General features: G+C 50.7%; 6 protein-coding genes across 6 annotated transcripts; 2 read left to right on the top strand and 4 right to left on the bottom strand.

Moving 5' to 3' along the window:
• Positions 1-188: 188 nt before the first annotated feature.
• On the bottom strand, positions 189-1379 carry AUEXF2481DRAFT_82685 (uncharacterized protein; the record flags this gene model as incomplete). Its single annotated transcript, XM_013485112.1, has 3 exons — positions 189-731; positions 794-924; positions 977-1379. 3 exons carry the CDS (start codon positions 1377-1379, stop codon positions 189-191), a joined length of 1077 nt encoding a protein of 358 aa, XP_013340566.1.
• A 520-nt stretch (positions 1380-1899) lies between these two features.
• On the top strand, positions 1900-3336 carry AUEXF2481DRAFT_68995 (uncharacterized protein; the record flags this gene model as incomplete). The annotated part of the gene is made up of 1 exon (XM_013485087.1): positions 1900-3336. The coding sequence occupies one exon, from the start codon at positions 1900-1902 to the stop codon at positions 3334-3336; it is 1437 nt and encodes a 478-aa protein (XP_013340541.1).
• Positions 3291-4486, bottom strand: AUEXF2481DRAFT_445004 (uncharacterized protein). The gene has a single exon (XM_013485146.1). The coding sequence runs from the start codon at positions 4293-4295 to the stop codon at positions 3504-3506; it is 792 nt and encodes a 263-aa protein (XP_013340600.1). The 5' UTR covers positions 4296-4486; the 3' UTR covers positions 3291-3503.
• A 190-nt stretch (positions 4487-4676) lies between these two features.
• Positions 4677-6110, top strand: AUEXF2481DRAFT_68998 (uncharacterized protein; the record flags this gene model as incomplete). The annotated part of the gene is made up of 2 exons (XM_013485089.1): positions 4677-5916; positions 5983-6110. The coding sequence occupies 2 exons, from the start codon at positions 4677-4679 to the stop codon at positions 6108-6110; spliced, it is 1368 nt and encodes a 455-aa protein (XP_013340543.1).
• A 236-nt stretch (positions 6111-6346) lies between these two features.
• On the bottom strand, positions 6347-8468 carry AUEXF2481DRAFT_43508 (uncharacterized protein). Its single transcript, XM_013485076.1, has 4 exons — positions 8116-8468; positions 7962-8054; positions 7563-7895; positions 6347-7506 (listed from the first exon to the last, which is right to left on the bottom strand). Exons 1-4 carry the CDS (start codon positions 8396-8398, stop codon positions 6500-6502), a joined length of 1716 nt encoding a protein of 571 aa, XP_013340530.1. The 5' UTR covers positions 8399-8468; the 3' UTR covers positions 6347-6499.
• Positions 8469-8649: 181 nt separating this feature from the next.
• Positions 8650-11231, bottom strand: AUEXF2481DRAFT_43507 (uncharacterized protein). The gene is made up of 5 exons (XM_013485075.1): positions 10804-11231; positions 10373-10748; positions 9761-10316; positions 9194-9703; positions 8650-9139 (listed from the first exon to the last, which is right to left on the bottom strand). The coding sequence occupies exons 1-5, from the start codon at positions 11030-11032 to the stop codon at positions 8942-8944; spliced, it is 1869 nt and encodes a 622-aa protein (XP_013340529.1). The 5' UTR covers positions 11033-11231; the 3' UTR covers positions 8650-8941.
• Between the last annotated feature and the right edge of the window lie 411 nt (positions 11232-11642).

Here is an 11642-nt window from a genome sequence, read left to right as displayed (position 1 = left end):
ATAGATGAAAATCGAATCCGAGGCCTGAGCAGCACTGTCTTACGTACAACAGATCTGAATGGTTTTTGACAGTGCGATTCTTGCTTGATATACGATCAGAGGCGGCCCCTTCTATAATTTTCTGAGTTTGTTGGACAGGCTTTAGGCAGTTGCTAGGAAGGTGAACATTATCTATCTATGATAGAAATCTAGTCCTTGAAGATGCCATGGGTCTCGATCTGCTGAAACACTGTCATCGTATGATCCCAGACCTCCTCGTCGACCTTGGCATCCTTGAGGCCTTTGTACTTGGAGATCAGATCAATGGTCTTGGCATCATGTTTGCACGCATACGCTCCACCGCCAAGCACACCATCAGTACTTGTTACCGGCCTGGTAGACTCCTTTTCTGTGGCAGATGGAGCGTCCCTCGGCGGCAGCGCTGGTGAAGCCAGGTAGAGGATACGCTCGCCAATCTCTTCCGGAGAGATGGCCATGGCATATCTCACAACTGGCTTCGCGACAGTCCACATCGCTCGGAACCAACCTGGGAGATCCTGATTGCCGAATGCTGGAGTGATGACCACACCTGGAAAGAGGTGGACAAAGGCAACTTTGCCGGCATTCTGGACGGCCAACTTCTCCATGAATAGCGTCTTCATGACGACAACGTGGGTACGAGCTCTGGACATGTTGTACCGTTTCGCATCACGGAAGGACATGTCTTGCGGATCCCAGTCTTTGATTTGTTCCTGTACTCGGCAAAAATTCGTTAGTGCTGTGACATTGTCAAAATGGCGTCGGATAAACTGACCAAACCTGCTCCGAAAACAGAGATGACATGGGCAGCTTGAGAGGCACGCAGCATAGGCATGAGATTGATGGCGAAGCGCATGCGAGAGTAGTACAGCATCGACATTGTCTTGTCAAGCCCTTCCTTAGTCTCTGTAAGATGTGAGTACAATCTCACATATGTGCGGTCGAAAGAGAAACCCACCTCTTCTGCCGCCAATGTGCAAATCTGCGTGGCTCATGACCAACAAGTCAATACATCCAGGGGTGCCCTTCTCCGCCTTTGCGTCGCTGACAAGCTTTTTGATCTCCTCCGACGCTGAGTCGACGTCGCGAATGAGGGACAGATCAGAAGCCTTCACAAATGTGAACTTGCCGGAGGGACATAGCTTTCGACAGTCATTGAATATTTCTGAAGCTGTGTCGTTGTTTCTGCCGACGAGGTATAGCGAAAGACTCTGGGAGCTTTTGCCGTAGTGGGCAGCGAGCGACCGGAGCGTGTACTCTCCTATGCCACTGGTGCCGCCGACAAATACAGCTGTCAGAGACCGCGAATTGGCCCACTTGTCGTTCTGCGCGATAGCGTTCTGGAGGGATATCTCTGTCATTGTGTCGAGTTGTGTTGATGTAATGGCATCAACAGTATCTAAGCCGCTCAGAGCAACAGGGCGATGAGGCGGGGCGCGAGTACGGCGTATGTTATGCGGCCGACGAACGCAGGGATCGAGATGATCTGAGTTTGGCTCGACAGCAAGCAAACGGCGGAGGTAATAATAGTCCGAGATCAGCAAGGATCGGTCCAGGAATTAGATTGCATCAAGACAAGTCAAGGCGAGGGGACGACGCGACAAGGCGCCTTGGTAACGGTTGCCCCGCCGCTAGTGCCCAAGGCGCCTTCGGCCGCATCGGCTAATCTCTCCTCCGCCTGTTTGTTCATGCTTCAACTCGTTCACCGGTCACCTGCGTTGAATCCTTCGCGCTATCCCGACGAACCTGCGCTTTGTTTGTTCGATCTTGAACATGTTCACCACTTTCCCAATCCAACTCCGAGCTTTGGGGCCCGGTCTGCTCCGATAAATGAGCGTGGGGCCCTGTACTGATTGACGCGTCTTGTGCGCTCTCATGGCGATGCCGGTCGAAGCTAAGCCTACGGGTTTCTCGCTGAGCTGCAAAGAAGGCCTCTGTCAATGGTGGAACGATGTTTCGTCTGCTCAGGCCGAGCACCGCCTCCTCCAGCTGATACCTTCTGTCGCACCTCCCACGGCTTCGTCTTCATCACAATCAACTGATGCTCCCATTCATCGAACCAAAAATGAGCAAATCAGTGTCGTCGACTCTTTTGGGCCCAGGAACTGGCAGACGGCGCGCGTGCCGCTGCTTGGCGCTCAGATGGAGCAGTTCATCAACGAATTTTCTGTAGAGCATGCCGAGCAAGACACAAAGCACAATCTCGTCATGCTGCATGGCTACGGAGCTGGTCTGGGGCTCTTCTACAAAAACTTCGAGCCGTTCTCACGCAGCAAAAACTGGAAACTCTACGCCCTGGACCTTCTGGGCATGGGTCGTTCTGGGAGACCTGACTTCGATATACAGGCCAGGACTAGTAACGCCAAAGTGACAGAAGTCGAAAGCTGGTTCATTGATGCTCTCGAACAGTGGAGGATCCAGCGAGGCATTGAGAAGATGACCCTATTAGGACACAGTTTTGGTGCGTACATGGCAGTCTGCTATGCTCTGAAATATCCTGGCCACCTCGAGAAACTCATCCTCGCCTCACCCGTTGGCATACCAGAGGACAAATATGCTTGGAGCCCATACACATCAGCCCCTCCTTCTACCGTCCGAAACGAAATTCTGCAAACTCAGCATGAAGCCACTGGTCAGACTGAATCTGCCGCGCCAGGGCGCCCTCCGATACGGGCATTGCCTCGTCTAGTCGCCTCATTGTGGGCTGGGAACTTTTCTCCGTTCGGCTTTGTTCGTGCTGCTGGACCCTTTGGCCCCAGTCTGGTTTCGACCTGGACATCACGGCGCTTCTCTGCACTGGCCGCAATAGAGGCCAAAGCCTTGCATGATTACTGTTACTCCTTGTTCCGTCTGCGTGGGAGTGGCGACTACGCCTTGACCTACATCTTGGCCCCTGGTGCCTACGCTCGGTCGCCGTTGATCCGCAGGATTGAAGGTGTAGGACGACAGTACCTGAAAAACGACCCGGATGTGGTCAACAGTGACACCATCTCCCATGGTTCCAGCGACAAAACTGGACGCCAGAATCCCAGGGAGACCGGGGTTCCTGTAGTTTTCATGTATGGAGATCGCGATTGGATGGACAAGCAAGGAGGGCTCGACTCTGAGATAAAAATCAATGCAGCGAAGCAAAAGGTATTGAAAACCGCTACCGAAGAAGAGAAGAGAAAAGAGAATGGCAGCGCTAAGACCTTCATCGTTCCCAATGCTGGTCATCATCTCTACCTCGACAACTTCGAAGAGTTTAACCGGTTTGTGCAGGAAGAAATGGCAGATGTGGAAGTTCGACAAAGACAGCTGTCAGAACCGGTTACCTAACGGCTTTGAACCATGACAGAAGTCTATTACCGCCTCTCCTACAGTTCTAAGTGGATACTTTGCGCAATACACTTAGTCAAATCCCCCATTTCTACGAATTATTGAACGCCATGGCTAGCTTTGACCCGGAGCTACATGGACCTGTGCTACCTGCACCATGAATTTGATCATTCCTTGATCACACTGATATCGAACGCCGAGTCCACCCTCGTTCCGCGCACCGAAGGTCTGATAATCTTCTCCCAAGTCGACTTGAGTGCAAAGATCTCCCGTACCACAGCCTCCACATCTGCCGTCTTGATCGGTAATCGATGCGGGCCGGCCCATTCGACCAGCCGAGTTACGGACCGCTCGCAAAATTGCTCCAACAGATTGCGATGCAAAACCAGTCCAGGATCCTGCAACCCGTGCACATGGATAGTTGGTATATTGAGAAGATCCATGGGCTCAAATTTGTGTCCGTATCGACTACTAGCGAAAGAGAGGAATGGCCCTCGTCCAGCGTGGAGTGAACCAAAGTTCAAGTCCCTACCAAACACCTCCTCACCAAATCCGGGATTCTGTTGTTGATGGAATAGTAAGCTCGCAGCGACCTTGGCGCCCTGGCTGAATCCCAGGATACCGACCCAAGGGCCGCATCCGCCCTGAGCGTCATCTGCTTCGACCATACGTATGATGGTCTGCATGACTGCTTCAGAATCACTCTCTTGAGCGGTCATTGGTGGTCTTATCCAAGCTTTGAATGGACCACAGTCACGGTAGACAGACAAAACATCAGGTCCAGGGAGAGATTCAAATGGAGCTTCGGCAAAGCAAAGACGAAAGTCGGAGGCAAGACGTCTTGAGATGACTCGACACTGTGTCTGGAAGATCTTGGCGTTTGTGCCTCCTCCATGCAGACATAGTATGCGAGGAAGCTGCCTAGTGTCCACATCCTCGGGTACGTAGGGCGATAACATGGCAATGAATTCTTCTGAGCAATCGAGAGTATAACACAATAGCGTGAAGCCGGTCTGTAAGAGTGAGATTGAGAAGATGGTTCAGATTGGCTACAAATTCTACCAGGCAGATGAACCTTTTGTAACACTTCGACGAATGAGGTATCTGGGACTTCTACACACAACAGCAGCCACAATTGAGATGGGCGATTGCTGTGGATCATCGGACTAGTTGTATTCGCTCATGGAGCCTGTGAGACTGCCGGACTTTCAGATGTTCCGATTAAAGTTGGTACCCGACTCGACCATACAAAGTTCTATCTCAAAAGCTGCGATGGGCCACGGCCGACACCACTGCCACTACGCACATCATCGCCCATCACTTCAATTCAAGGCTGAAGAATGAGTCCCATAGACGAAAAACCCATCTACGCTGATGTCTTGGGCCAATGGCCCCAGCTAAAGACATACAATCACGGCTCTGCACTCTACGGAGCCATCAACATCCCAAGAGAAAATATTCTCCGCGAATGGGAAGCAGCAGCCGATGCCTTGACGGCACAAATTCCATGGCTCATTGAACGTGTCGTACATGACGGCGTTTCTCCAGGAAACACTGGAAAATTCTACACTGCTCCATGGCCTTCCGACTTGCCGCCGAACAAGTTGCTGCGGTTCAAGGATTGCACAGATCTCCTACTCGGCTATCAAGAGCTCCACGACTCGCAGTTGCCTATTCAAAGTTTGGATGGCAAGATCATTTGTCCCACTCCAGGTTTCCCTCTTTCGTACAATGAAGAGGAAATGGGTCCAGCTCCGGCATGCATCATCCAATTGAACTTCATCAAGGATGGTGTCATCGTAACTTTTTCGAACCATCACAACGTTATGGATGGTACTGGATTGTTCAACGTCATTGGCATGATGGCCTTACTCCTCAGCGGCAAATCTCTGCCACAAGAAGCAATCGAGCAAGGAAACAGAGACCGCGCGACTGTCGTACCGCTCTATCCTGACGGCGTCACCATCAAAGACCACTCCTATCTCCACGCCATCCAAGTTCCTCCTCCACCACCAGCATCCGGGCCCGTGTCAAAATGGCTCGCAGTCAGATTCAAAAAGAGCGCTCTTTCCCCTCTCAAAGCCTTCGCCAGCGACCCCGAAGGTTTCGACAAAGACGTCAAGTTCATCTCCAGCGGCGATGCTGTGAGTGCTTTATACTGGAAGACACTAGCCAGCATACGCGTCAAACAAGGCATAGTGAACCCCAAAGCATCCTCAAAGTTCTCGCGCGCCATCGACGCACGCTCAGCTGTCAAGGTCCCCATGACGTTCATGGGTCAAATGGTGCATTCGGTGCCTACTTACTTTACTCATGAACAGCTTATCGAGCTTCCTCTGTCTACCATTGCATCTGCTCTGCGTAAGGATCTTGATGCTACTAATAACGAATATGCGGTCAGGAGCTATGCGACGTTTATCGCAAGACACCCTGATAAATCGAAGCTCATGTATACGGGTCCTTTTAACCGACAGACTGATATCGCATCTTCTTCAATGGCACAGGCGTCGTTGGTGCTGAAATTTGGACTTCTGGGCATGCCTGAGTTTATCAGACGACCGAATCTGTTCCCTATCCCAGGTATGTTTTTATCGTCACAGAGTGGCATCTTTGTTAGAAGGCTTCTGACTGACATTGAAGCTGTAGGTACTTTGTACTTCTATCCTCCTGATGTTTCGGGGGATCTCAATCTTCATGTCTGTCTTCGTGACTTTGAGATCAAAGGCTTGCAAGCTGATCCTCTGTGGGGCAAGGCCGCGGAGCTCATTGGTTAGCATACCCTATAGTCAGGTTCAATGAATGATTTTGCTCCTATGTGTGTGTTTTTCTGAAACCATCTCACATTACCAACTTTTTGCCGGCATCATTCTATTTACTAGATACCCCAAACCATGAATCTTGTAGAAGCCTTTGTGTAGTCCGAGATCAAGGTCTTTGTGAGATTGTTTCCTTGGTCTCTACTGCACGGCGGGTAGGATCTCACGTAAACAAGAAGTATATGTGATTTTCATCTCTGCCTTACATCTTCAAGCACGTTGCAACAGCAGGACATCAGAACTAGTTGCAATCATCAAACTTTCTTTCTATCGTAGGAAGTAACTTCCACCTCGCAGTCTGCACTTCCATCCCATCTTCTCTCCCAAATCTTCGTCCACTCTCGCAACTACTGCTTGGCTTTGATGTTCTTCCACTCCATCCCCAACGCCCCCAATACAGTCAAACACCCCAACACAAGACTCACCTCCAGCGCCCTAGTAACAGCATCACTATACGCAACAAGCACATCCTCCAAATACCTTTCCGGCACCAAACCCCTCAACTTCGTAATACCAACTTGCACCGCCGTCTCCGCATCGAACCCCGGGATCCCCAATCTAGCCACATTGCTCCTCAAACGACTGGTAAACACATTCTCAGCCGCAGACAAGAAAATCGTGCCCCCGAGGAATTGGCAAGTAAACACTGTGGAGACTGCAATGGGTACGTCTGCAATGGGCAGAGTGGTTTGGACTGCAACGCTGGGTTGTTGGAAGCCGAAACCGATGCCCAGGCCTAGGATCACTTGATACCCAATCCAGCGGGCCTGAGGGATGTCGACGTGGAAAGTGGTGATGAGGGCAGTGCCGACAGAGAGGAAAATGACAGAGGCAACGATGAAGGGCATGTAGTATCCCAAACGCATTGTTCCCAAAGCAGCGACAAAGGTAGCGAGGAATTGGGATAGGATGAGTGGGAGAGTGTGGACGGCAGACATGACGGGCGTGACGCCTTGGACGGCTTGGAACCAGATGGGTAGGAAGTACAAGGTGACGAAAACCGTCGAACTGATGAAGAAGGCGTAGATGCATGAGAAGATTAGTGTGCGTTGTTTGGCGATGTGTGGTGGGATTGTTGCTCGTTCCTTGCTTCTCCACTCGTTGATGCAGAATGCAATGGCGAGGATGCCAAAGACGATCAGCAGTGCGATAATTCTCCCGTTTGACCAGGGGTAGGTTGTGCCTCCCCATTGGACTGCAATTAGTAGACATACGACCGTTCCAACGAATAGCAAGTTACCCAAGGGATTGATGCGAGAGATGCGTTCGCGGAGACTGAGATCTTGGTTCTCAAACTTCTGGTCGAACTTCAGAAAGAACACGGTTCCAGCAGCGCTGAATGCGCCAATGGGTACTGATAATCTATCAGTTTTGGTAAATCCCCAGCAAGCAGTATCAATAGGAACATACGATTGATGTAGAAACACCACCTCCAACTAACATGATCTGTGAAAGCGCCGCCAATCAACGGCCCTATAACAGAACAAAGCCCAAAAAGCGCACCAACCATCCCCATGATCGCAGGCTTCATATTCTTCGGAGCGACTTGAGCTACCGCAGTCGAGGCACCCGTAAAGATGCCCGCTGCTCCGAGCCCAGCAATCGCCCTACCGACGACTAAAGCAGTGGAAGTTGGCGAGACTCCACAGACCAACGAGCCCAATTCGAAAAGGGCCAGTGCGATGAGGAACAGTGTCTTGGTACTGATCATTGTGTAGAGCTTTGCGTACAAGAGCTGGAAACCTGCCGGGCAACAAGTCAGATCTGAGAATCTTCAGGAGCATGAGATAGACGATGGTTTGGATTTACTGCAAGTGGTCAAAAAGTAGCCAGCGCCATACCACCCAACATCGTCAATTGTATGGAAAGCATCAGTGATTTTTGGTATCGCAGTGGCCAAAACTGTGTGAGAGCGTCAACTGTGCTGTCGGTGTGTTGGAAGAGGGGGAAGGACCAAACATACTCGTGTTGTCCAAAGCTACGCAAAACACTGCACTGAGCAAAGAAGCGATGACAAGGCCCAAGGACAAACCACTCATTTCGTTCGTGTTTGCGGTCTCGACTTGAGACCGCTCAATCCCCTTCTCGTCCTGACTCTCGCTATCAGCAGAAGACGGCAACTCTTTCGCTTGCAACGACGAAGACACTCGAGCATCGCTTTTTATCTCATTCTCGTCGTGAATGTGATGGAGCTGCACGACCGTCTCGCGGCTCTCGGGCTCTGGGTCTGAGCTATTGTTCGTCATATCGGTTTACTCGTTGCCGTGTGTACTCAGTGTATTGCTTGCACAGTTTGTGTACGAAGTCTGCTTGTGGTTGATGGTGAGCAGGGAGTGAGAACAAGTCGAGGTTTGCACCCCGGAGTTTCTGTCGCGGAGGCTTGTCTGTGGACTGGGGATTACTGGTCTAGGACTTTATATTGTCCGAAATCGAATTGTGGTTGTGCAGCACGGCATGGGTAAGCAGATCTGGCCGGGAGCACCAATTTGTGGGACAGTTCGGAAAGTCAAGTAGCTTCAGATTGGAGTGTCATGCTATCACCATTGATTATCTATTGTTACTCAGCGGAGTTGCGTCTACCAGATAGTTGATGACACGCAAGGTTCCATACAATCCGTGTTGCCGAGAGCCATCAGGATGCGGGACAAGTATAAAGACAGCTTCTTGACGAGTGATACTGCTTGGAAGCGATTATAAATCATTATAGCCTGGAACCAGATTTATTGTACCCGCAACCTTGGTTTCTCATGTACGAAAACCATAGCAAGTGGACTGCTCCTCTATAGCGTCTATTTTGTGAGATCCGCCCATGACCTACTTGTGTCTAGCCTTTTCACACAACTTTGTGCAACCACATTGGACAAAGCCAGCTCTTGCAAGGAAAGCATGACTTGTTGATGCTGCATTGATTGTAGAGCGTCGTCGCTACTTGCTGTTCGTAATAGGTCTGCGCAAAAGTACAGAGGAATTGCGGCAAAGGGATGTATCTTGAAACACAGTCAGCAAAGTGCGTATGAGATGGTTAGCTCAGCATCACATACATTGGATTGACCGTAGTGGTGAAGGCCGTCAGAGAACTTTAGCATCTCAGTGATGGCTTTCCAAGTACCAGTCTCGTAGCCCTTCACCACATTGCTGCTGCCAATGTTGGTAAAGGTGTCTCTACGGTGATTGTTGCCGGTCTTTCTGCAAAGCGAGATCAACATGGATCGCGCTACCATGTTCGTGAAGAGTAGCATAGAGTCCAGGCCATCACTATCATGTGCATCGTGGGCAGTCATGATGTGTTCACTTTGAGCAATGATACCGTCGAGCCATTGGAGACGGTGATAAAAGTCGGGTTCTGTGCTCTCATTGCCGTAGAAGTCATCGACTAGTCGTCGGTGTTGGTGCAAAAGCCCTCTACCCCAGAGGGTTACCTGGATGAGTAGATTATTGAAAGCCGACAGTTTTTGCTTGTCGGTGCCTCGTAGAATCTCAAGAAGGAAGGCTGTATCAGCTGGACGACCTGATTGAAAGTCTTCTTCCGATGCAGGAAGCCTTGTCAAGATCTATTGTCCCTGCTCAGTATCCATTCCACTAGTGTATTATGACTCGGTCAGACTTACAGATTGTTCACTTATCGTGAAAGGCACTTGATTCAGCAGATTGATCAATCGATCTAAGCAGTAGACCATCCAGAAAGTTCGTCTTCTTTCTTCGGTCACGGTTCGTCTTCTTTCTTCGGTCACAATCCATGTATTTTCGTTTTGTTGCGCGTCGGCAAAGATTTCTTGTTCGAACGGGCCGCGTGGCATATCGAGTTCGTGAAGTTTCATAAGAAGCACTAATCGGATGGCGCGACCAGCACTAATCCATCCTTTGCGAAAACTGACACGCTTCATCTCATACATGGCGACGAGGATCCAGGCTTGGGCTTCTTCGAGGTGCTCGAGATCTTCGTACGAGTTCAATTCCAAAACTTCTAGCGTTGTTTTGGCTTGTATGTAGAGCATGTCCTGGATGTTCTGTGGTTGGCAGACCGAAGCTGCCATCATCCAGACGGCTTTGCGAAGACAGTCGAATGGTTGGTCGATTAATGTGTGCGACCTCGATCGTACAATGTATCGTTTGTGGTGGAGCATAGGCATGAACACATGGACACGATCAAAGTACATCTGATCTCTTCGTTTGCAGAAACGTCAGTGGGAGCGCTGGAAAGGGGTTTGGAAGAGACCTACAAATCAGCCTGCATGTGTGTCGTCATGAAGGTCGAGGTATCGAATGGCTGAGACGGGGCACAGCTCAGATCAATACCCGAGTCGCACGTATTGATTGTCGAAGCTGTCAGCATTCCATAGGCTGGCTCTGGCACGTCTGATGGTGTTTGCAGCATAAAGTGGTCGATGCCAACATCGAGTTCCGGTGGCAGATGTTGGTCCAAAGCCATCAGACCTTGTTCTCGAGTATCAGAAATAAAACATTGTGTTGTTGTGATGGGTTCCAGAGGAGCCTCGCAGACATCTGCCATTGTGTGTTCGATGGATGGGTCGGATGCAGATAGGGCAGGTTGAGTGCAAACTATTTCTGTTTCGCTGAGGCGGCGTTCCAAGTCATCTGTGCATCGAGTTAAGCATGCGCAGCTTGGCTTGATATTCGGGAGCAAGCGTACTGATCTTCGATTGTAGTATGCGCATATGGCCCTTTTTGGGACCGCGGGGTAGACTTGTGCTGGCTCTGACGCATTCGACTCCGATGCTTTCGCACAAGGTACAAGTCGGGCGTTGCCTGTCACAGCGAAGCTTGCGAGCACGGCACTCGTCACAGGCTAGGCCGGGCTGTTGGCGTGTACGGCCGGAAGGGGTAGATGATGTCCGAGGGGTATCTTTGCTGGTCTTCATGATGTATGTGTAACAATGCGTTCTTCTGTCGAACTGATACTCCGGTCACACAGGCGGCCATGGTGCTGCAGTTATATCTGCAGTCTTGCCTGGGGGAATCCTTCGACTATGTCCTCGACAAACGTCAAGCTTTAGTCCATGTTGGTTAGATTTGGAGTGTGTAAGCTGAAGGATTCGATGCCGGTCAGCGAAGAGAGCAGCAGCGGTAGCACCCGCCGCGTGGACCCTCAACATGGCCAAACGTGGATGGAAGGAACGGGCCATGGCCGATGGCTGCAGAGGGCAGTGGCTGAACGAAGCAACGACGTTGCAGCACAAGGCGCCTTGGCAACTGCAACCGACACGCTTGGTCTCAATCGTTTGTGCCTGCAAACCATCTGCAGCCCTTGCCAGCCTGCATCCAGTAATCCGATCTTGTTGAGACACAACCCGCTAGATAGGCATGCTGATCGTTTACCGACTGGTCATGGCCACGAATCCTCCAGCCCATCTGGGTTTTCGGCAGATGACTTTGGTTGTGATTCCGGTCATCGATCCGCCTGGGTTCGGGCAGGGAAGACACACTTTGCATGAACAGCTCATACTTGTTCAGGTCGAGAGCTCAGGTCGA

This window comes from Aureobasidium subglaciale (assembly GCF_000721755.1).
Source record: "Aureobasidium subglaciale EXF-2481 unplaced genomic scaffold scaffold_24, whole genome shotgun sequence".
NCBI lineage: Eukaryota > Fungi > Ascomycota > Dothideomycetes > Dothideales > Saccotheciaceae > Aureobasidium > Aureobasidium subglaciale.
This window is presented reverse-complemented; position numbering and strand designations above follow the sequence as displayed.